General features: G+C 49.4%; 1 protein-coding gene across 1 annotated transcript in view; it reads left to right on the forward strand.

The window, feature by feature from the left end:
- The window catches only part of LOC144675172 (NFX1-type zinc finger-containing protein 1-like), a 35605-nt gene extending 19660 nt beyond the window's left edge, over positions 1 to 15945 (forward strand). Inside the window, exons 8-13 of the mRNA XM_078536125.1 lie at positions 878 to 1000; positions 3500 to 3654; positions 7059 to 7204; positions 9955 to 10065; positions 12032 to 12127; positions 13063 to 15945. Of these exons, the coding sequence (XP_078392251.1) occupies positions 878 to 1000; positions 3500 to 3654; positions 7059 to 7204; positions 9955 to 10065; positions 12032 to 12127; positions 13063 to 15363 (2932 nt within the window). The 3' untranslated portion in view covers positions 15364 to 15945. The remainder of the gene's footprint in view (positions 1 to 877; positions 1001 to 3499; positions 3655 to 7058; positions 7205 to 9954; positions 10066 to 12031; positions 12128 to 13062) is intronic.
- Positions 15946 to 23030: the final 7085 nt, after the last annotated feature.

Below are 23030 nucleotides of genomic sequence, written 5' to 3' on the forward strand. Positions count from 1 at the left end.
AGACCCACAGCAATGTGGTTGACTCTTAACTGCCCTCTGAAATAGCCCAGCCAGCTACTTAGCTCAAGGGCAATGAGGGATGGGCAACAAACGCTAGCCTTGCCTGTGAGGCACTGTGGGCCCATCAGCAGCAGCAGCAGCAGCAGAATCGCATTCAGCCACAGTCTGTAACTCGTGGCCTGTCACATCCCCCACTCGACCATCACCATCCAGCCAGGGGATCGAGCCTGGTTCAATGAGGAATGCACATCTAACAAGTGAAAAGGGCAGTCAGTAGAGTGCATACCTTCGCCAGGCTGTGTGTCAACTCAACGTTATTGCAATTATGCAGCTCTTCCTTGAGGCCTTTTCTCTGCTTAGCTGATGCTCCAACTAGAAAGCTGAAAAAAAGAAAGAAATCTTTTTATCAAGAGCTTCCATCTCTCTGAGGAGGCTTCAGGCCAATCCACATCCAACAACCTGCTCTGAAAACTCTGCTCAGACAATCCGCAACATTCTAAATTAAACAAGACGCAACAAAATAAGTCAGTGTGCCTTATCTCCCAATGTTAATAGATCCTTTGTAAAAATCCTGTATCCTGATCCGCATCTTTACCAAAAAACCAATGAGTTCTTCCTTGGGCCATACCCCATCTGTGTACTGAGTTTCACTGAAATCTACCCATAAGTTTTTGAGATGGTTTATAAATAATATAATGGGTGAAAGTGGGCAGAGTTAAAACTGAGGTGCCAACCTGGTGAAGCTACAACATAGGAGTACAGAGAAATCTACGTGGGCCAGAGACCCGGAGAGGTCTGTGAGGAATGGTGTGGGTCAGTGAGGAATGAGACCTAGAAATGGTTAAACAGCTCCTTGTTTTCCTTTTATTGGCAATAGTGATACAGACGCAGTGAGGATTCGGGAATATTTGGCAGATCAAAGCATCATGGGGAAGGAGGAGGTCTGGAACATCGAAGATGTTTGGGAGCTAAATCTTGACGATCGATGGCGTTTGTACAGGTAACTCCAGCCTGAATAGGAAAACTGCTGCACTTACCAGGGAAATCAACTGATGTGGAAGGAAAAGATATCCATTTCTATAATTCCTTTCACAGCCTCAGCGAGTCACAAAGTTCTTTAGAGGCGGTGCAATACTTTTATTCAAACTGTAGTCCCTATTGTAAATGCAGGGAAATGCAACAGCCAGTTGGAGCATGGCAAGATCCCACAAACAGCAACGTGATAATGAGCGGATCATCATCTGTGCTGTTGGGTGAGGGCTAAGTATTAGACAGGACACTAGACAGAACCTCTGACTCTTTGTCAAATAGTGGCCACATGAACTTCTACACCCCTTGAGAGCTTAGGGCCGATTGGGTTGCCAGCTCTGGCTGTGCATATTCCTGGAAGTATCACCTTGGCCACCTGCATCCCACACTCATGCAATTGGTTGTCCAGGTACGTTAAGAGAATTCCTAAGCCTGGCTGTGAAGAATACATTGAAATTGGATATGCTTTGGGAGAGAGTGTTTATTGCAGAACTCACTTCTCCACTCTAACACAATCTCCCCAGTGCAGGCTGACTCTTCTTTATATACACATCCGAGTATAATTCATGAATCAATACCCAACAGCTGTTCACCTTATTACCCTAAACTACCGGGTATTGAACATCCAGCAACGGAACCTATTAGATACCAACACAGGACCCCGCCTTCCTGAGCCAATTTATTTCCCGATTGGACACAATCAAACAATTATTTCCCAGCTTTGATATTTTGATACATAATGAACAAAAAATTCAAAGAACACTTTTAGAAAAGCCACCAGTTTTTTACTGTGTCTCTGATTTTTCTCCTGGGTTTGATCTGAACCCTGACATGGGGTTTTGCCTTTAGTTCCTGGAGACTCCCGGACAATTGTCGAGGGTTGTCAACCCCTACAGAGAGGGCCTAAGTTTAATGTCTCTCCTGAAAGATGGCACTTCTGACAGTATAAACTCTTTGGTGTGAGGATTTACCCTGTATTTAATCCCGTGCTGTACCTGTCCTGGGAGTGTTTGATGAGGACAGTGTAGAGGGAGCTTTACCCTGTATCTAACCCCGTGCTGTACCTGCCCTGGGAGTGTTTGATGGGGACAGTGTAGAGGGAGCTTTACTCTGTATCTGACCCCGTGCTGTACCTGTCCTGGGAGTGTTTGATGGGGACAGTGTAGAGGGAGCTTTACTCTGTATCTAACCCCGTGCTGTACCTGTCCTGGGAGCATTTGATGGGGACAGTGTAGAGGGAGCTTTACTCTGTATCTAACCCCGTGCTGTACCTGTCCTGGGAGTGTTTGATGGGGACAGTGTAGAGGGAGCTTTACTCTGTATCTGACCCCGTGCTGTACCTGTCCTGGGAGCATTTGATGGGGACAGTGTAGAGGGAGCTTTACTCTGTATCTAACCCCGTGCTGTACCTGTCCTGGGAGTGTTTGATGGGGACAGTGTAGAGGGAGCTTTACTCTGTATCTGACCCCGTGCTATACCTGTCCTGGGAGTGTTTGATGGGGACAGTGTAGAGGGAGCTTTACTCTGTATCTACCCCGTGCTGTACCTGTCCTGGGAGTGTTTGATGGGGACAGTGTAGAGGGAGCTTTACTCTGTATCTAACCCCGTGCTGTACCTGTCCTGGGAGTGTTTGATGGGGACAGTATAGAGGGAGCTTTACTCTGTATCTAACCCTGTGCTGTACCTGTCCTGGGAATGTTTGATGGGGACAGTGTAGAGGGAGCTATACTCTGTATCTAACCCTGTGCTGTATCTGTCCTGGGAGTATTTGATGGGGACAGTGTAGAGGGAGCTTTACTCTGTATCTAACTCCGTGCTGTACCTGCCCTGGGAGTGTTTGTGGGGACAGTGTAGAGGGAGCTTTACTCTGTATCTAACCCCGTGCTGTACCTTATCTGTCCTGGGAGTATTTGATGGGGACAGTGTAGAGGGAGCTTTACTCTGTATCTAACCCCGTGCTGTACCTACCCTGGGAGTGTTTGATGGGGACAGTGTAGAGGGAGCTTTACTCTGTATCTAACCCCGTGCTGTACCCCCGTTGGGAGTGTTTGATGGGGACAGTGTGGAGGGAGCTTTACTCTGTATCTAACCCCGTGCTGTACCTGCCCTGGGAGTGTTTGATGGGGACAGTATAGAGGGAGCTTTACTCTGTATCTAACCCCGTGCTGTACCTGTCCTGGGAGTGTTTAATGGGGACAGTATAGAGGGAGCTTTACTCTGTATCTAACCCCGTGCTGTACCTGTCCTGGGAGTGTTTAATGGGGACAGTATAGAGGGAGCTTTACTCTGTATCTAACCCCGTGCTGTACCTATCTTGGGAAGTGTTTGATTCACTATCGTCCCTCAGCTTGGAAAGCACTAAAACCAAAAGCGGTTAAGCAATGATGAAAATGATAATCTTGTCCATGAAAGGATGATAATATCTGAACTACAAGATAAATTGGATGAGAACTGTAACTTTTTTCTTTAGGAAATGGAAACTGGCCTATGAAGAGAAATTCCAAGCCTCTCTAAATGAAAATTTGTGTTTGTATGAGAAAGAGGCACAGGATCTGTCAGAGTTGATTGTAGAGGAAGACGTAATGATCCTTAAAACGACTGATGTTCTTGGCATGACAACCACAGGTATAACGGACATACAGGCATCGAGTCAGATTGAAGAAGACAGCAATATCAAAGAGAAGGTCATAACAATATGGAGACTAGTCCCATCAATGAAGGATCGTGTTTATATCAGAACTGATCACATTCTCAGGATGTCCCAAACTGCTTTACAATCAAATATTGTAACTGTGGTAGCTTTTATTGTACAGCAGCAATCTGCGCACAGCAAGCTCCCACAAACAGCTGGCTGAACAAGAACCCTGTTTTTATTGGTGCAGGTTGAAGGCTAAATATTGGCATCCTGTGATATTTTACATCCACGTGAGAGGGCAAATGGGGCCTCGGTTTCACATCTTATCTGAAAAATGGCTTCGGGGGCAGTGCGGGGCTCTTTCAGCACTGACCTGCCAACAGTGCAGTGCTACCTCAGTACTCACCCCCCTACCCCCCCCGACAGTGCGGTGCTCCCTCAGCACTCGCCCCCCCCTCCACCCCCGACAGTGCGGTGCTCCCTCAGCACTCGCCCTCCGACAGTGCGGTGCTCCCTCAGCACTCGCCCTCCGACAGTGCGGTGCTCCCTCAGCACTCGCCCTCCGACAGTGCGGTGCTCCCTCAGCACTCGCCCTCCGACAGTGCGGTGCTCCCTCAGCACTCGCCCCCCCCTCCACCCCCGACAGTGCGGTGCTACCTCAGCACTGGCCCCCCCCCTCCCCCCACCCCCGACAGTGCGGTGCTCCCTCAGCACTCACCCCCCCCACCCCCCCCCCCCACCACCCCACCCCCGACAGTGCGGTGCTACCTCAGCACTGGCCCCCCCCCTCCCCCCACCCCCGACAGTGCGGTGCTCCCTCAGCACTCACCCCCCCCACCCCCCCCCCCCACCACCCCACCCCCGACAGTGCGGTGCTACCTCAGCACTGGCCCCCCCCCTCCCCCCACCCCCGACAGTGCGGTGCTCCCTCAGCACTCACCCCCCCCACCCCCCCCCCCCACCACCCCACCCCCGACAGTGCGGTGCTCCCTCAGCACTCACCCCCCCCACCCCCCCCCCCCACCACCCCACCCCCGACAGTGTGGTGCTACCTCAGCACTCTCCCTCCGACAGTGCGGTGCTCCCTCAGCACTCTCCCTCCGACAGTGCGGTGCTCCCTCAGCACTCTCCCTCCGACAGTGCGGTGCTCCCTCAGCACTCTCCCTCCGACAGTGCGGTGCTCCCTCAGCACTCGCCCTCCGACAGTGCGGTGCTCCCTCAGCACTCTCCCTCCGACAGTGCGGTGCTCCCTCAGCACTCTCCCTCCGACAGTGCGGTGCTCCCTCAGCACTCTCCCTCCGACAGTGCGGTGCTCCCTCAGCACTCTCCCTCCGACAGTGCGGTGCTCCCTCAGCACTCTCCCTCCGACAGTGCGGTGCTCCCTCAGCACTCTCCCTCCGACAGTGCGGTGCTCCCTCAGCACTCGCCCTCCGACAGTGCGGTGCTCCCTCAGCACTCGCCCTCCGACAGTGCGGTGCTCCCTCAGCACTCGCCCTCCGACAGTGCGGTGCTCCCTCAGCACTCGCCCCCCCCTCCACCCCCGACAGTGTGGTGCTACCTCAGCACTCTCCCTCCGACAGTGCGGTGCTCCCTCAGCACTCTCCCTCCGACAGTGCGGTGCTCCCTCAGCACTCTCCCTCCGACAGTGCGGTGCTCCCTCAGCACTCTCCCTCCGACGGTGCGGTGCTCCCTCAGCACTCTCCCTCCGACGGTGCGGTGCTCCCTCAGCACTCTCCCTCCGACAGTGCGGTGCTCCCTCAGCACTCGCCCTCCGACAGTGCGGTGCTCCCTCAGCACTCTCCCTCCGACAGTGCGGTGCTCCCTCAGCACTCTCCCTCCGACAGTGCGGTGCTCCCTCAGCACTCTCCCTCCGACAGTGCGGTGCTCCCTCAGCACTCTCCCTCCGACAGTGCGGTGCTCCCTCAGCACTCTCCCTCCGACAGTGCGGTGCTCCCTCAGCACTCTCCCTCCGACAGTGCGGTGCTCCCTCAGCACTCGCCCTCCGACAGTGCGGTGCTCCCTCAGCACTCGCCCTCCGACAGTGCGGTGCTCCCTCAGCACTCGCCCTCCGACAGTGCGGTGCTCCCTCAGCACTCGCCCTCCGACAGTGCGGTGCTCCCTCAGCACTCGCCCTCCGACAGTGCGGTGCTCCCTCAGCACTCGCCCTCCGACAGTGCGGTGCTCCCTCAGCACTCGCCCTCCGACAGTGCGGTGCTCCCTCAGCACTCGCCCTCCGACAGTGCGGTGCTCCCTCAGCACTCGCCCTCCGACAGTGCAGCCCGGTTATGAAATACTCTGCACCTCCATTCCTCCTTCCAAAGTTGATAATTTCAGTTTTTCCACATTATATTCCATTTGCCGTGTTTTTGCCCACTCGCTAACCCTGTCCAAATCCCCTTGAAGCCTTTTGACAACATCCTCACAACTCACGTCCTCACCTAGTTTTGTGTCATCCTCAAACTTGGAAATGTTTATAATTTGGCCCCCACATCTGAATTATTGATATAGATTGTGAACAACTGGGGCCCAGATGCTTCTGGTACACCACTGGATACTAGCCTGGGAATGATCTGTTTTATTCCTACTCTCTGTTTTCTGTCCATTAACAAATCCTCACTCTCTGCCAGAATATTCCCCCATATACCATGTGCCCTGGTTTTGTTTACTAACCCTCTGTGTGAGACCTTCTGACAATCCAAATACATCACATCCACTTGTTCTCCCTTATCTATTCTGCTAGTATCTTCCCCAAAAAAAACTCTTTTTAAAAAAAAAAAGTGTGTCAAACATAATTTCCCTTTCATAAATGCATGTTGACTCTGTCCAATCAGAGCATTATTTTCTAAGTGTCCAGTTATCACACCCCTTATCATCGATTCTGGTATTTTCCCTACAACTGAGGTCAGGGTAACAGGTCTGTCGTTCTCTGTTTTCTCCCCCCCCCCTAGTGCTAGTTAGATTTACCCAGTCTACATGTCGATCGAAGCCCCCCCTTGATGACTGTTTTATCCTTGTTACATGCACCTCTAGTTTCCTGATTTATACTGTGCCCTACTGTTTGGTGGCCTATAAACAACTCCCACCAATGTTTGCTCTCCCTTGCTGTTTCTTGGCTCCACCCAAACTGATTCCACATCTTGTTCTTCCAGTCTAAGATCTTCTCTTGCCGATGTACTGGCCTCATCCCTTATTGTAAGTGCTACCCCACCTCCTTTTCCTTTTTTGTCCGTCCTTCCTCTATGTCCAATTTCCTCGGTCACCCTGCAGCCACGTCTCAGTAATGGCAAATAGACAATACCCATTTGCTTCTCTCCGTGCCATCAATTCACCCACCTTGTAGTGAATGCTGCACGCGTTCTGATAGGCTGCCTCTAATTTTGCCTCCTTTTTGCAGGGGCTGCTAAGTACAGAGCTCTGCTGCAGAGAGTTAAGCCACGAATTGTGATCATGGAAGAGGCGGCTGAGGTACTCGAGGCCCACGTGTTGACCACATTGACTCCGCACTGTCAACACCTGATCATGATTGGTGATTACAACCAGGTAAAGGCCGTGTCCACTGGCAAAGACCGGGACTTGGTGGGAATTTTGTCACTCTCCCACTGCGACCAGTGGCGTTTTCCTCACTCTCACTGGGACCAGTAGGGATTTCCTTGCTCTCTCTCACTGGGACCTAGTGGTACTTTCTTCGCTCGCTCACTGGGAGCCACTGGGGATTTCCTCACCCCCGCTCGCTCACTGGGAGCCAGTGGGCTTTTCCTCGTGCCCGCTCACTCACTGGGAGCCACTGGGCACTCGCACTCTCAAGGTAACAAGGTCCTGATTTACACTAATGGCTTTGTCTGATGTGACATGTACCTAAAGGAACAAAATCCCAGATTAACTCTCTGCCGGGGAAAGGCTGTGGGTGCCAATGGTCAATGAAAATTTCCAGCACTTGAGGTGGATAGATTTTTATTGGGGATATTGAAGGATTTTTATTGGGCAGATTGAAGGATTTTTATTGGGTAGATTGAAGGATTTTTATTGGGTAGATTGAAGGATTTTTATTGGGTAGATTGAAGGATTTTTATTGGGGAGATTGAAGGATTTTTATTGGGTAGATTGAAGGATTTTTATTGGGTAGATTGAAGGATTTTTATCGGGTATATTGAAGGATTTTTATTGGGTAGATTGAAGGATTTTTATTGGGTAGATTGAAGGATTTTTACTGGGTAGATTGAAGGATTTTTATTGGGTAGATTGAAGGATTTTTATTGGGTAGATTGAAGGATTTTTATTGGGGAGATTGAAGGATTTTTTTGGGGAGATTGAAGGATTGTTATTGGGTAGATTGAAGGATTGTTATTGGGTAGATTGAAGGATTGTTATTGGGTAGATTGAAGGATTGTTATTGGGTAGATTGAAGGATTGTTATTGGGTAGATTGAAGGATTGTTATTGGGTAGATTGAAGGATTTTTATTGGGTAGATTGAAGGATTTTTATTGGGTAGATTGAAGGATTTTTATTGGGTAGATTGATATCGAAGGACATGGAGCAAAGATGGGGAAATGGGATTAAGATTAGCTATGTTCTGACAGCGAGCTCTAGGAGCTGAGAGACCTTTGTCCTGTTTTCTCATCATGTCCTCCTCATTCAGAACCAATCAATTATCTTCAAGGGTTAAGGTACATTTAGTTAGAACCTTCAAACCATGGGTGAAACCACTGGGGACATGGTGGTGTAGTGATAATGACACTGACCTAATAATAAGACCATAAAACATAGGAGCAGAAATTAGGCCATTCGGCCCATCGAGTCTGCTCCGCCATTCAATCATGGCTGATAAGTTTCTCAACCTCATTCTCCCGCCTTCTCCCCGTAACCTTTGAACCCCTTACCAATCAAGAACCTATCCAGAGGTCCAGGCTCATTCTTTGGAGACATGGGTTCAAATTTCACCATGACTGTGGTAAAATTTAAAAATTCCATTAATTAATCTGGAATTGAAAACTAGACACCATAATAGTGACCATGAAACTGTTATCGATTGTTGTAAAAACCCATCTGGTTCACTAATGTCCTTTAGGGAAGGAAATCTGCCATCCTTACCTGGTCTGGCCTACATTAAGGATGTTGTGCTTCAGTTATACAGGGTATTGGTGAGACTGCACCTCGAATACTGTGTGCAGTTTTGGTCTCCTTATTTAAGGAAGGATGTAAATGGATTGGAGGTGGTTCAGAGGAGGTTTACTAGATTGATACCTGGAATGCGTGGGTTGTCTTATGAGGAAAGGCTGGACAGACTGGGCTTGTTTCCACTGGAGTTTAGAAGAGTGAGGGGTGATTTGATTGAAGTTTACAAGATCCTGAACGGCCTTGACAAGGTGGACATGGAAAGGATGTTTCCTCTTGTGGGTGAGTCCAGAACTAGGGGGCACTGTTTTAAAATTAGGGGTCACCCTTTTAGGACAGAGATGAGGAGAGATTTTTCGCTCTCAGAGGATTGTGCAACTTTGGGCCAGAAGGAGGTGGAGGCGGGGTCATTGAATGTTTTTAAGGCAGAGGTAGATAGATTCTTGCTAGGCAAGGGAATCAAAGGCTATTGGGGGGTAGCTGGGAATGTGGAAATCGAAACTCAAGAAGATCAGCCACGATCTTATTGAATGGTGGAGCAGGCTCGAGGGGCCGAATGGTCTACTCCTGTTCCTATTTCTTATGTTTCTTATGTACATGTGACTCCAGACCCAAGGCAATGTGGTTGACTCTTTACTGCCCTCTGAAATGGCCTAGCAAGCCACCCAGTTCAAGGGCAGTTAGAGATGGGCAATAAATGCTGGTCTTGCGAACAGAGCTCACATCCCATGATGGAATTTTAAAACATGGACCCCAGTCACGTTTCTTTTCCTCAAAGGATGTTAATGAGAATCCAACAGAATTGTAATGGTTGACAGCAAGAATATTGGAGTGGAATACTGGGATGTAATACATGTTGGAATATTGGGGTGGAATACTGGGATGTAATACATGTTGGAATATTGGGGTGGAATACTGGGATGTAATACATGTTGGAATATTGGAGTGGAATACTGGGATGTAATACATGTTGGAATATTGGGGTGGAATACTGGGATGTAATACATGTTGGAATATTGGAGTGGAATACTGGGATGTAATACATGTTGGAATATTGGGATGGAATACTGTTTGGGCTGGATACAGTTAGAAATAGAGAGAGGACCTGAGGAAGTTCAGTCAGAGAAAAGTCTGGACTGTTCCCTCTCTTGAATCTTTCACGTTTTGTTTTTTGCAGCTGAAACCGAAGTTAATGGATTATAAACTGGGCTCTGAGTATCGCCTGGATGTATCACTGTTTGAGCGGATGATTAAAAACCGGATTCCATATGAGCAGCTGAGTCATCAGGTACTAGGGCGAGATTCCCAGATTATCAGACTGATCCAGCACCTTTCCAGATGGGAAAAAATTCTCGGAGAATCAGTGGGTTTTGGTCTTTCACTTCTGGGACCGGGATTAAGTCCAGTCCAAACAGTTTAGGGAGGATGTTCCTGCCTGTTGGCTGTAAGTACACTTCAGGCAGACTTAACCCAGGTTATATTGGGATAGACTGCACACAGACAGGTGCACACACTGCCACACATACACACACAGGCACAGACGCACACATACACACACAGGCACAGATGCACATGCACACCCACACACACAGGTACAGAAGCACACATACACACACAGGCACAGACACACACATACACACACAGGCACAGACGCACACATACACACACAGGCACAGATGCACACACACAGGCACAGAAGCACACATACACACACAGGCACAGACACACACATACACACACAGGCACAGACGCACACATACACACACAGGCACAGATGCACACACACAGGCACAGAAGCACACATACACACATAGGCACAGGCACAGACGCACACATACACACACAGGCACAGATGCACATGCACACACACAGGCACAGACGCACACACGTGTGCGCACACAGGCACAGACACGCACACACACACACAGGCACAGACGCACACGCACACACACAGGCACAGACGCACACACGTGTGCGCACACAGGCACAGACGCACACGCACACACACAGGCACAGATGCACATGCAAACACACAGGCACAGACGCACACACGTGTGCGCACACAGGCACAGACACGCACACACACACAAAGGCACAAATGTACACGCACAAAAGCACAGACCCACACGCAGAAGGGCGCAGACGCGCATGCACGCACACGTATGCACAAGGGCACAGACGCACACATGTGTGCACACACAGGCACAGGCGCGCACACACAGGCACAGACGCACAGACGTGCGCAGGCACAGACACACACACAGACGCACACACACAGGCACAGATGTGCGCAGGCACAGACACACACACAGACGCGCACACACACAAAGGCACAAACGTACACGCACAAAGGCACAGACCCACACGCACACGCAGAAAGGCACAGACATGCATGCACGCGCACACACAAAGGCACACGCGCGCACACACACAAAGGCACAGGTGGACACACGCGCGCACACACACGCACAAAGGTACAGATGCACACACACCCACACACAATATTAGACTGTCAGTCTTGACAAAACGTTAGTGTCTCTCCCCTCAGTGGGAAGGGGGAGGGGAGCCTCCTGATTATCCACAGAAACGACACCAAAGCTGCTTGAACCAGTTCCTCAGAGGTTCCCTGAGTCATACAGTCATTTACAGCACAGAAGGAGGCCATTCAGCCCATCCTAGTTCATACCAGCTCTCTATAGAGCAGCCTGCCAAAGTTATAATTGCAGAAATTAAATGCACATATCCAGGCTGTTACTCCCAGTGCATTACTGGGGGGGTGCCGCACTGCCAGAGGGTCGGTACTGAGGGAGCACCACGCCACCAGGTGGTGTTCCAGTGGGGTGCTGCCCTGTCAAGAGGCTGCCGTCTTTTGGACGAGACATTAACAGAGTTCCTGTCTGTCCTCTTGGATGGACCTAAAAGACCTGATGCCCACTACTTTGAAGAAGAGTTCTCCCTGGCATTTTGGCTGATGTTAAACCGTCAACCAACCTCACCAGAAAAATCCGATTATCTGATCATTCTCTCACTTGCTCTGCTTCAATTGCTGGCTGTGTTGTCCTGAATACAGCAGCGAGTGCATTTTTAAAAAGTACTTCACTGGCTGCGATGCACGTGGCCGGGGGTGAATCGAGTATTCTTCTCTTCCCCGGAGAGCGGTGAGCTTTTCACCCCCCTGTTCAAGCTGTTGAGTGAGAAACCTTATGCATGGAGCTGTTATAACCTGCAATCGTCTCTCTTTAATTTGCTCCCAGCACCGAATGAGACCTGAAATCTCCCAGCTAATGACCTCCGTCTTCTACTCCAATCTCAAAGATCACAAATCAGTGTCACTCTATGAAGATATCAAGGTAAGAATCTCAATAATATGTGGGTAGTGTGACACCAAGCACTCGTCTTCATTCCACACATAAAGAAACAGCGCAGTAAGGGGGTAATTTGGCCCATCATGCCTGACCTGGCTCTTTTAAAGAGTTATCCCATTAATCCCACGCTACCCTGTTCCTTCCACACATCCCTGCCCGGAATATCAAAGGGCAGCAGGTAGATGGGAACACCACCGCCTCCCAGTCACTCACCATCCTGACTTGGAAATATATCGGCCGTTCCTTCACTGTCACTGGGTTAAAATCCTGGAACTCCCTTCCTAACAGCACTGTGGGTGTACCTACACCACAGGGACTGCAGCAGCTCAAGAAGGCAGCTCACCACCACCTTCTCGAGTGAAATTAGACGCGGATAATAACTTTTAGGTGGTAGAGGTTGCGGGTTTGAAAGGTGTGTCAGTGGTGGAGGGAGTGAATGTTTGTGGATGTGGTGCCGATCAAGTGAGCTGCTTTGTCCTGGACGGTGTCGAGCTTCTTGAGCGTTGTGGGAGCTGTGCTCATCCAGGCAAGTGAGGAGTATTCCATCACACTCCTGACTTGTGACGTTGGGGAGTCAGGAGGGGAGTTCCTACCTTGGGCAATGTTGGCCACGGACTAAGAACAAACCTAATCGGAGTGACGGCCGACATGCTAATGATCCTCTCAGTATCCTTGGGCTAGGGTGGAGGGAGAGTTGGCCAGTAGATCACAGCTTGACCATTTGAGAAGGACAGGGTCAGCTTTGAGATCACCCCCACAGCTGAATATGTGCCGCTGGCCACTTCCTCAGCTTGTTGGTTAGCAATGAAGTGTTGGGTTGGGGGGATAGGGGGTGGAAAGCTAGGGCAGTACCTTTGGTGAGTAAGTATTTTGATTGAAGCCCATTCAGTCCTGACTTGGTCTTTCTTGATTCTCCCCAGGGTCTAGCAACGAATATCTTCTTCATTGAGCATCAAATGGATGAGGATAATAACACCGAGTCCCTGAGCCACAGCAACACTCATGAGGCCCAGTTCCTAGTTGGACTCTGTCAACATCTTCTGAGGCAGGGATACACCACAGAGCAGATCACCATCCTGACTCCCTACATGGCCCAGATGTGGAGGATCCGCTCGATGGTCCGGGAACTTGGGATGGCCTCTATTTCGGTCAAGGCTGTTGACGATTTCCAGGGGGAGGCAAACGATATCGTTCTGCTGTCTCTGGTCCGTAGCAACTGGGAGGAGAGGACTGACCTCTTGCGGGACCAGAACCATTTATGTGTGGCTTTCTCCAGAGCCAGGATGGGATTCTACTGCGTGGGGAACTTCCAGAAGCTGCTGCAGAGCCCGGAAAGGAAGATGTGGGAGAAGCTTCTTCAGGCGCTGAAGGAAAAGGGTCTCGTGGGGAAAGGCCTCCCCCTGCCCTGTCCAAACCACCCGGAAGGCCGAATCATCCTCAAGTCCCCGCAGGATTTCCAGCGCTCCCTTGACTGGGCCTGTGACCATCCCTGTGGCTCCCCGCTGGAGTGTGGCCACCTCTGCAAACACCGTTGCCACGCGCACAGTCGAGGGCAGCGGGGGTACCGCTGCAAGGAGCCCTGTGGCCGGACGCTCTGCGCTGGGGGGCATAGGTGCCCCAAGCGCTGTTGGGAAGAGTGCGGCCCGTGCATGGAGACGGTGGAGAAGGTTTTGCCAGAGTGTGGGCATGCCCGGAAGGTGCCGTGCAGCCCCGCTTCGGAGGCCGTGCCCTGTGACCGCCCGTGTGAGCGACTCCTGGAGTGCGGGCACGAGTGCCAGCAGCAATGCAGCAAAAACTGCGCCGACTTCCCATGCATGGGCAGGTGCACGGAGGTGCTGGAGTGCGGGCACCCGTGCGTGGGCACCTGCAGGGACTGCCTCGCGGGCCGGCTGCACCGGGGCTGTAATCGGAAATGCGGGCAGCTGCTGCTCTGCGGGCACCAGTGCAAGGATCCCTGCGCCGACGGCTGCCAGCCTTGCCGGCTGCCGTGCGCCTACCGGTGCTGGCATGGCCAGTGCCAGGAGAAGTGCCGCGAGACCTGCAGCCCGTGCCTGAAGCCGTGCCCGTGGAGGTGCAAACACTACCGGTGCAGCCGGGCCTGCTTCGAGGAATGTGACCGTCCCCGCTGTGACCAGCCCTGCGACCAGACCCTTCCCTGTGGACACCCCTGCGTCGGCCTGTGCGGGGAGGACTGCCCCGCCCTGTGCCGCCTGTGCCACGCGGCTGAGCTGACCGCCGCCTTCTTCGGCCCGGAGGGCGACCCCGACGCCCGCTTCGTGGTGCTGGGAGACTGCGGCCACGTCCTGGAGGTGAGCGGGATGGACCGGCTGATGGCCGAGGGCCCACGCCCCCTACAGCTGGAGGCTTGCCCAAAGTGCAGGACGCCCATCCGCTGGCACAGCCGCTACAACGCCGCCATCAAGAGAAGGTGGCAGGGCATCAACCAAGCGAAGAGCATAACCCTGGGCAGCTCGCAGGAGATCGAGGAGAAGAAGCAGCTGCTGACCGAGGGCATCATCGCCGCCTCCATCAACCTGCATTACATGGAGCAGAGGTACGACATTCGCAAGAAGGTAGAAGTCGCTCAGTCCCTTCCAGAGCTGGCGGCACTGGAGAGAGCTCTTGGCATCTTCCGGTTCCTGGACATGGTGAGAAAACAAGCGAAAGCCTGCACAGTGGCGCGCCAGGTGAGTCTGGAGTTGATGCTAACCAGGCTGGACTGGTGGCTGGGCAACAAGCGGGTAACCTTCACCTGCCAGCAGCTGAGCGAGTGCAGGAATGAGATTGCCAGGATATCCTACCGAGCTGACCTGATGCGGCTGCTCAGTCACTGTGAGGCCAGGGGCGCGGAGCAGGCCGGGCAGGCGGCAAAGGCTATCGACCCTCTCCTGGGGAACCTGGAGGGGAAACTGACGGAGGAGAGAGAGGCGAAGATCAAGGGAGACCTGGAGAAGATCAGGGAGCTCTTCCCCTGCGAGGGGCTGTGGATCTCGGAGGACGAGCGGCTGTCGGTGGCCAAAGATATAGAGGTGGCAAAGAGAGACTGGTACCAGTGCCCCAATGGGCACCTGTATGCAGTGGAAGAGTGTGGCACGTCGGCAGACCAAGCAGAATGCCTGGAGTGTGCACTGGTGATCGAAGGAGAAAGCCAACATCTTGAAGAAGACGTTTCTCAAGCTGCCGAAATGGATTCCAGTTCGACCTGTGCCAGCAGTGCCTGAGTGGGCAAACCTCTTACCCCAGAGTCAGAAAGCTGTGAGCTCTTAACCCATTCCAAAGATTCAAATCCATAGTTCAGGCTGACATACCCCAGTGTAGAACTGAGGGAGTGCTACACTGTTAGAGGTGACAGCTTTCATCTAACGTGTTTAACTGAAGCCCTGTCTGCCCTCTCAGGTGAATGTATAAGATACGTACGCATTATTTATGACTAAGATCAGCAGAGTTCCTAACCGCATCTTGACAACCAATCATCTCTCAACAAATGTGAGTGAAACAAATTATCTGGTCATAATCTCACATTTATTTATTCATTCACCGATAATCATGTGCAATTTCCGCTTTTATTGCCCACCCCTATTTGCCCATGAGAAGCCAACTTCTTGAACCAATACGGTCCATGTGGTGTAGGTACACCCACTATCCTAATTGGCTTTGGTCCCTAACCCGCTCTCCAATAGCAATGGGAAGGAGATGGATCTTCACACTAGGAAGACCGGAGAGATCTGTTACAGTTCTGCTAAGACAAGACGAGTTCTATGTTTCCTTGGTGTATAATAAACAGAGGACTGAAATCGCCAGAACTTTTCCTGTTGTCATTTTTGTTTACTGACCTCCAAAGACCAAGCAAGGGGAGGGTGGAGCACAGAATCGTCACCTCAGTGGAACCCACAGTTGGCCTTTAAATAGGAGGATGCCCCAGAACTCAATCATAGAACATAGCATGGAAGGAGCCCATTGGAGGAGTCTTCCCTAGACTCGGGGGAGGTACTAGAGGACTGAAGAGTTGCAAATGTTACTCCCTTCTTCAAAAAGGCTGTAAGGATAAGCCCAGCAATTACAGGCCAGCCAGTTTAACTTCAGTGGTGGGGAAGATTCTAGAAACAATTATTCGGGATAGAATTAGTAGTCACACGGAAAAATATGGGTTGATAAGGAAGAGCCAGCATGGAATTCTAAAGGGGAAATCGTGTTTAACTGACTTACTGGAGATTTTTTGAAGAGGTAACAGAAAAGGTCGATGAAGGTAATGCTGTTGATGTGGTGTACATAGACTTTCAAAAGGTATTTGACACAGTGCCACACAACAGACTTGTGAGAAAAGTTATTGTTCATGGAATAAAAGGGACAGTAGCAATGTGGATACAAAATTGGCTGAAAAATAGGAAGCAGAGAGTAATGGTCAATGGATATTTTTCGGGCTGGAGGAAGGTTTGTAGTGGAGTTCCCCAGGGGTCGGTATTGGGACCCTTGCTTTTCCTGATATATATTAATGATCTAGATCTTGATGTGCAGGGGATAATTTCAAAGTTTGAGGATGATACGCAGCTTGAGAGTGTTGTAAACTGCGAGGAGGACAGTGTAGAACTTCAAATGGACGTAGATAAGTTGGTGGAGTGGGCAGATAGGTGGCAAATGAAGTTCAATGCAGAGAAGTGTGAGGTGATGCATTTTGGTAGGAAGAACATGGACAGACAATATAAAATAAAGGGTGAAATTTTGAAGGGGGTACAGGAGCAGAAAGACCTGGGTGTACATGTGCAGAGATCATTGAAGGTGGCAGGGCAGTGGAGAGAGCAGTTAATAAAGCATATAGTATGCTGAGCTTTATTAATAGAGGCATAGAGTACAAGAGCAAGGAGGTTATGCTGAATTTATATAAGACACTCGTTAGACCTCAGCTGGAATATTGTGTACAGTTCTGGGCACCACATTATAGGAAGGATGTGAACACATTGGAGAGAGTGCAGAAGAGGTTTACAGGAATGGTTGCAGGGATGAGAAACTTCAGTTATGAAGATAGATTGGAGAGGTTGGGACTGTTCTCCTTGCAGAGAAGAAGGCTAAGAGGAGATTTGATAGAGATGTTCAAAATCATGAGGGGGCTGGACAGAGTAGATAGGGAGAAGCTGTTCCCGCTCGTAAAAGGATCAAGAATGAGAGGGCACAGATTGAAAGTGATTTGCAAAAGAAGCAAACGTGATGTGAGAAAAAACTTTTTCACACAACGAGTGGTTCGGGTCTGGAATGCACTGCCTGGAAGTGTGGTGGAGGCAGGTTCAATCGAGGCATTCAAGAGGGCATTAGATGATTATTTGAATAGAAACAACACGCAGGGGTACAGGGAGAAGGCAAGGCAATGGTACTAGGTCATAATGCTCATTTGGAGAGCCAGTGCTGATACAATGGGCCGAATGGCCTCCTCCTGTGCTGTTAAAATTGGATTTGGCCATTTGCACCAGTGCTATCCATTCTGAAAGAGTTTTCCCTTGAGTTTTATTCTCCTGCTCTATCCACCCTTATCGACTGTCTCTCTGGTGGTGCTTTCCTTACGCATGAACTTGGTGCAGGAGTAGGTCACTCGGTCCATCAAGCTTGCTGTACCGTTCAGTAAGATCACGACTGATCTGATTGTAACCTCCTGCCTACCCCTGGTAATCTTTCACCTCCTCGTTAATCAAGAATCTACCTAGCTCTGCCTTAAAAATATTTAAAGACTCTGCTCCCACTGCCAGTTGAGAGAGTTCCAAAGACTCACCTCCCTCTGAGAGAAAAGATTTCTCCTCATCTCCGTTTTAAATGGACGACCCCTTATTTTTAAACAGTGATCCCTAGTTCTAGATTCTCCCACAAGAGGAAACATCCTCTCCACATCCACCCTGTCAAGACCCCTCAGGATCTTAAAGGTTTCAATCAAGTCACCTCTTACTCTTCTAAATTCCAGTGGATACAAGCCTAACCTGTCCAGCCTTTCCTCACAAGACAACCCGCCCATTCCTGGTATTAATCTAGTAAACCTTCTCTGAACTGCTTCTAATGCATTTACATCCTTCCTTAAGTAGGGAGACCAGTACTGTACACAATACTCCAGATGTAGTCTCACCAGTGCCTTGTACAACTGAAGCATGACCTCCTTACAGTTGTATTTAATTCCCCTCAATAAACGATAACATTCTATTAGCTTTCCTAATTGCTTGCTATATGTGCAAACTAGCCTTTTGTGATTCGTGCACTAGGACACCCAGATCCCTCTGCAATGTCTCACTATTTAGATAATAAGCTTTTTTATTCTTCCAAAATGGACAGCTTCACATTTTCCCACATTATACCCCATTTGCCAGGTCCTTGCCCATTCGCTTAACCTATCCGTGTCCCTTTGTAGCCTCCTTACATCCTCTTCACAATTTATTTTCCTACCTCTTTTCATGTTGTAAGCAAATTTAGCCACCATTCCTTCGGCTCCTTCCTCCACGTCATTTATATAAATTATAAGAAGTTGAGATCCCAGCACTGACCCTAGTGACGCACTACTCATTACATCCTGCCAACCAAAAAGAGACCCATTTATGCCTATGCTCTGCTTCCTGTTAGGTAGCCAATCTTCTATCCATGCCAATATATTAACCCCTACACCATGAGCTTTTATTTCCTGCAATAACCTTTATTGTGGCACCTTATCAAATGCCTTCTAAAAATGTAAATACAATAAATCCACTGGTTCCACAGCATGTGACTCCTTCAAAGAACTCCAATAAATTGGTTCAACATGATTTTCCTTTCACAAAACCATGTTGACTCTGCCTGATTGCCTCAAACTTTTAAATGCCCTGCTATAACATCTTTAATAATAGCTTCTAATACTTTCCTTATGAAATGACTGGGAACCAGTGAATATGGCCAGTAGGACTAAGAGGAAGGGCAGGCAGGGAGAAATTACTGAACAAAGTGGGACTGGGGGTCTGAAATGCATTTGTTTCAATGCGAGAAGTATAACAACCAAGGCAGATGAGCTTAGAGCTTGGATTAGTGCTTGGGACTATGATGTTATTGCTAATACAGAGACTTGGTTGAAGGATGGACAGGATTGGCAGATAAACGTTCCAGGATTTAGATGTTTCAGGCAGGATAGAGAGGGATGTAGAAGAGGTGGGGGAGTTGCACTGCTGGTTAAGGGGAATATCACAGCTGTACGACAGGAGGACACCTCGGTGGGCTCATGCAGCGAGGCAATATGGGTAGAGCTCTGGAATAGGAAGGGTGCAGTCACAATGTTGGGGGTTTACTATAGGCCTCCCAATTGCCGGCGGGAGGTTGAGGAACAGTTATGTAGGCAGATTTTGGAAAGATGTAAAAGCAATAGGGTTGTTGTGGGTGATTTTAACTTCCCCTATATTGACTGGGAATCACTTAGTGCTAGGGGTTTGGATGGTGCAGAATTTGTAAGGTGCATCCAGGAGGGCTTCCTGAGACAATATGTAGATAGTCCAACTAGGGAAGGGGCAATACTGGACCTGATATTAGAGAATGAACCCGACCAGGTGGTCGAAGTTTCAGTAGGGGAGCATTTCGGGGAAAGTGACCATAATTCAGTAAGTTTCAAGGTACTGGTGGATAAGGATAACAGGAGTCCTCAGGTTAAGGTGCTTAATTGGGGGAAGGCTAATTATAACAATATTAGGCAGGAACTGAGGAATCTAGACTGGAGGCAGGTGTTTGAGGGCAAATCAACAACTGCGATGTGGGGGGCTTTCAAACGTCACTTAATAAGAATTCAGGACCGGCATGTTCCTGCTAGGATGAAGGATAAGCATGGCAAGTTTCAGGAACCTTGGATAACAAAGGATATTGTGAGATTAGTCAAAAAGAAAAGGGAAGCATTCGTAAGGGCTAGAAGGCTGGGAACAGATGAAGCCTGTGGAGAATATAAAGAAAGTAGGAAGAAACTTAAGCAAGGAGTCAGGAGGGCTAAAAGGGGTCATGAAAAGTCACTGGCAACCAGGATTAAGGAAAATCCCAAGGCCTTTTATACATATGTAAAAAGCAAGAGGGTAGCCAGGGAAAGGGTAGGCCCACTCAGGGACAGAGGTGGGAATGTGTGTATGGAGCCAGAAGAAATGGGAGAGATACTAAATGAATACTTCTCGTCAGTATTCACCAAAGAGAAGGACTTAGCGGTCGATTTGTCTAGGGAAGAGTGTGTAGATAGCCTGGATCATGTTGAGATCAAAAAAGTGGAGATGTTGGGCGTCTTGAAGAATATTAAGGTGGATAAGTCCCCAGGGCCAGATGGGATCTACCCCAGTTTCTGAGGGAGGCAAGGGAGGAGATTGCTGGGGCCTTGACAGAAATCTTTGTATCCTCACTGGCTATGGGTGAGGTCCCAGAGGACTGGAGAATGGCCAATGTTGTTCCATTGTTTAAGAAGGGTAGCAGGGATAATCCAGGAAATTACAGGCCGGTGAGCCTTACGTCAGTGGTAGGGAAATTATTGGAGAAGATTCTTCGTGACAGGATTTACTACCATTTGGAAGCAAATGGGCATATTAGTGAGAGGCAGCATGGTTTTGTGAAGGTCATGTCTCACTAACTTGATTGAGTTTTTCGAGGAAGTGACAAAGATGATCGACGATGGAAGGGCAGTGGATGTTATATACATGGATTTCAGTAAGGCCTTTGACAAGGTCCCTCATGGCAGACTGGTACAGAAGGTAAAGTCGCACGGGATCAGAGGTGAGCTGGCAAGATGGATACAGAATTGGCTTGGTCATAGAAGACAGAGGATAGCAGTGGAAGGGTGCTTTTCTGAATGGAGAGCTGTGACTAGTGGAGTTCCGCAGGGATCAGTGCTGGGACCTCTGCTGTTTGTAGTATACATAAATGATTTGGAGGAAAATGTAACTGGGCTAATTAGTAAGTTTGCAGATGACACTAAGGTTGGAGGAGTTGCAGATAGTGAAGAGGATTGTCAAAGGATACAACGGGATATAGATCAGTTGGAGACTTGGGTGGAGAAATGGCAGATGGAGTTTAATCCGGACAAATGCGAGGTAATGCATTTTGGAAGGTCTAATACAGGCAGGAATTATACAGTAAATGGCAGAACCCTTAAATGCATTGACGGGCAGAGGAATCTGGGTGTACAGGGCCACAGGTCACTGAAAGTGGCAACGCAGGTGGATAAGGTAGTCAGGAAGGCATATGGCATGCTTGCCTTCATCGGCAGGGGTGTTGAGTATAAAAGCTGGGAAGTCATGCTGCAGCTGTATAGAACCTTGGTTAGGCCACACTTGGAATATTGCGTGCAATTCTGGTTGCCCCATTACCAGAAGGATATGGAGGCGTTGGAGAGGGTCCAGTGGAGGTTTACCAGGATGCTGCCTGGTCTGGAGGTTATTAGCTATGAGGAGAGGTTGGAGAAACTCGGATTGTTCTCACTAGAACGACGGAGATTGAGGGGCGACTTGATAGAAGTTTACAAAATTATGAGTGGCATGGACAGAGTAGATAGTGAGAAGCTTTTTCCCAGGGTGGAAGAGTCAATTACTAGGGGACATAGATTTAAGGTGAGAGGAGAAAACTATAGAGGAGATGTGCGGGGCAAGTTTTTTACGCAGAGGGTAGTGAGTGTCTGGAATTCGCTGCCTGAGGAGGTGGTGGAAGCAGGTACGATAGTGGTGTTTAAGATGCAGCTTGACAAATACATGAATAGGATGGGAATAGAGGGATACAGGCCCCGGAAATGCAAAATGTTTTAGTTGACAGGCAATATGATCGGCGCAGGCTTGGAGGGCCGAAGGACCTGTTCCTGTGCTGTACTTTTCTTTGTTCTTTGAAAGGGGAGCTAACAATCCTCTGTGTAAGAGGTGTTGTAGTGGTAATGTCACTGGGCTAGTCATCCAGAGGTTCAGGCTAATGCTCTGGGGACATGGGTTCACATGGCAGCTGGTGGAATTTAAATTTAGTTAATTAATAAATTCAATTAATTAATAAAAATCTAGAATTGAAAGCTAGCCTCAGTAATGGTGCCGTGAAACCACCATTAATTGCAAAAAAACCCATCTGGTTCTCTAATGTCGTTTAGGGAAGGAAATCTGCCATCTTTACCTGGTCTGGCCTACATGTGACTCCCCATTCACAGCAATGTGGCTGACTCTTAACTTCCCTCTGAAATGGCTGAGCAAGCCACTCAGTTCAAGGGCAATTCGGGATGGGCAACAAATGCTGGCCTTGCCAGCGACACCCACATCCCACGATGGAGTATATATATTTAAAAAAAACCCATGTAACATCCCATTTCGGCCAGTTGCTGCGCTGGAGTTAGCAGTTTACCCATTATGTGCCTTTGGCCATTAACGAATTCATTACGTGATGAATTCATTCATGGAATGTGGATGTTACGGGTGAGGCTGGCATTATTTGCCCGTCGTTAGTTAGCCTTGAGAAGGAGGTGGTGTGTCTCTTTGAGTGGAGATGGTGTGAGTGATGAAGGTACCCCTACCGTGCTGTTCGTTGAGGCAGTCTGAGGAGTTTGACCCAGGGCAGATATAGAGAAAGTAAGTCCTCTGGTGGGGTGGGGCTCCAGGACAAGGGGCCACAATCTTCAAAGTAAAACCCGGCTGCTTTGAGTGAAATAAAGTCAACCTTATTCACAAGTGGGCATTGGAGACCTGGGATTCTCTTCCATAAAATGCAGGTCCTGGGTCAATCAGAGCGTTCAAGATGGAGATCAGTAGATCCTTGATCAGGAGGACTATCGAGGAATAAGAAGGGAAAAGTAAGTAAATGAGAGTAAGGGTCGTTACCACCCATGGATGGCAAATCAAGCTAGAGGGACCGAGTAGTCTTGTCCTCTTACTGTGAAAGAAATCTTAGAATATCTTCAGCATTT

Source organism: Cetorhinus maximus, chromosome 3, assembly GCF_964194155.1.
Source record: "Cetorhinus maximus chromosome 3, sCetMax3.hap1.1, whole genome shotgun sequence".
Classification (NCBI taxonomy): domain Eukaryota; kingdom Metazoa; phylum Chordata; class Chondrichthyes; order Lamniformes; family Cetorhinidae; genus Cetorhinus; species Cetorhinus maximus.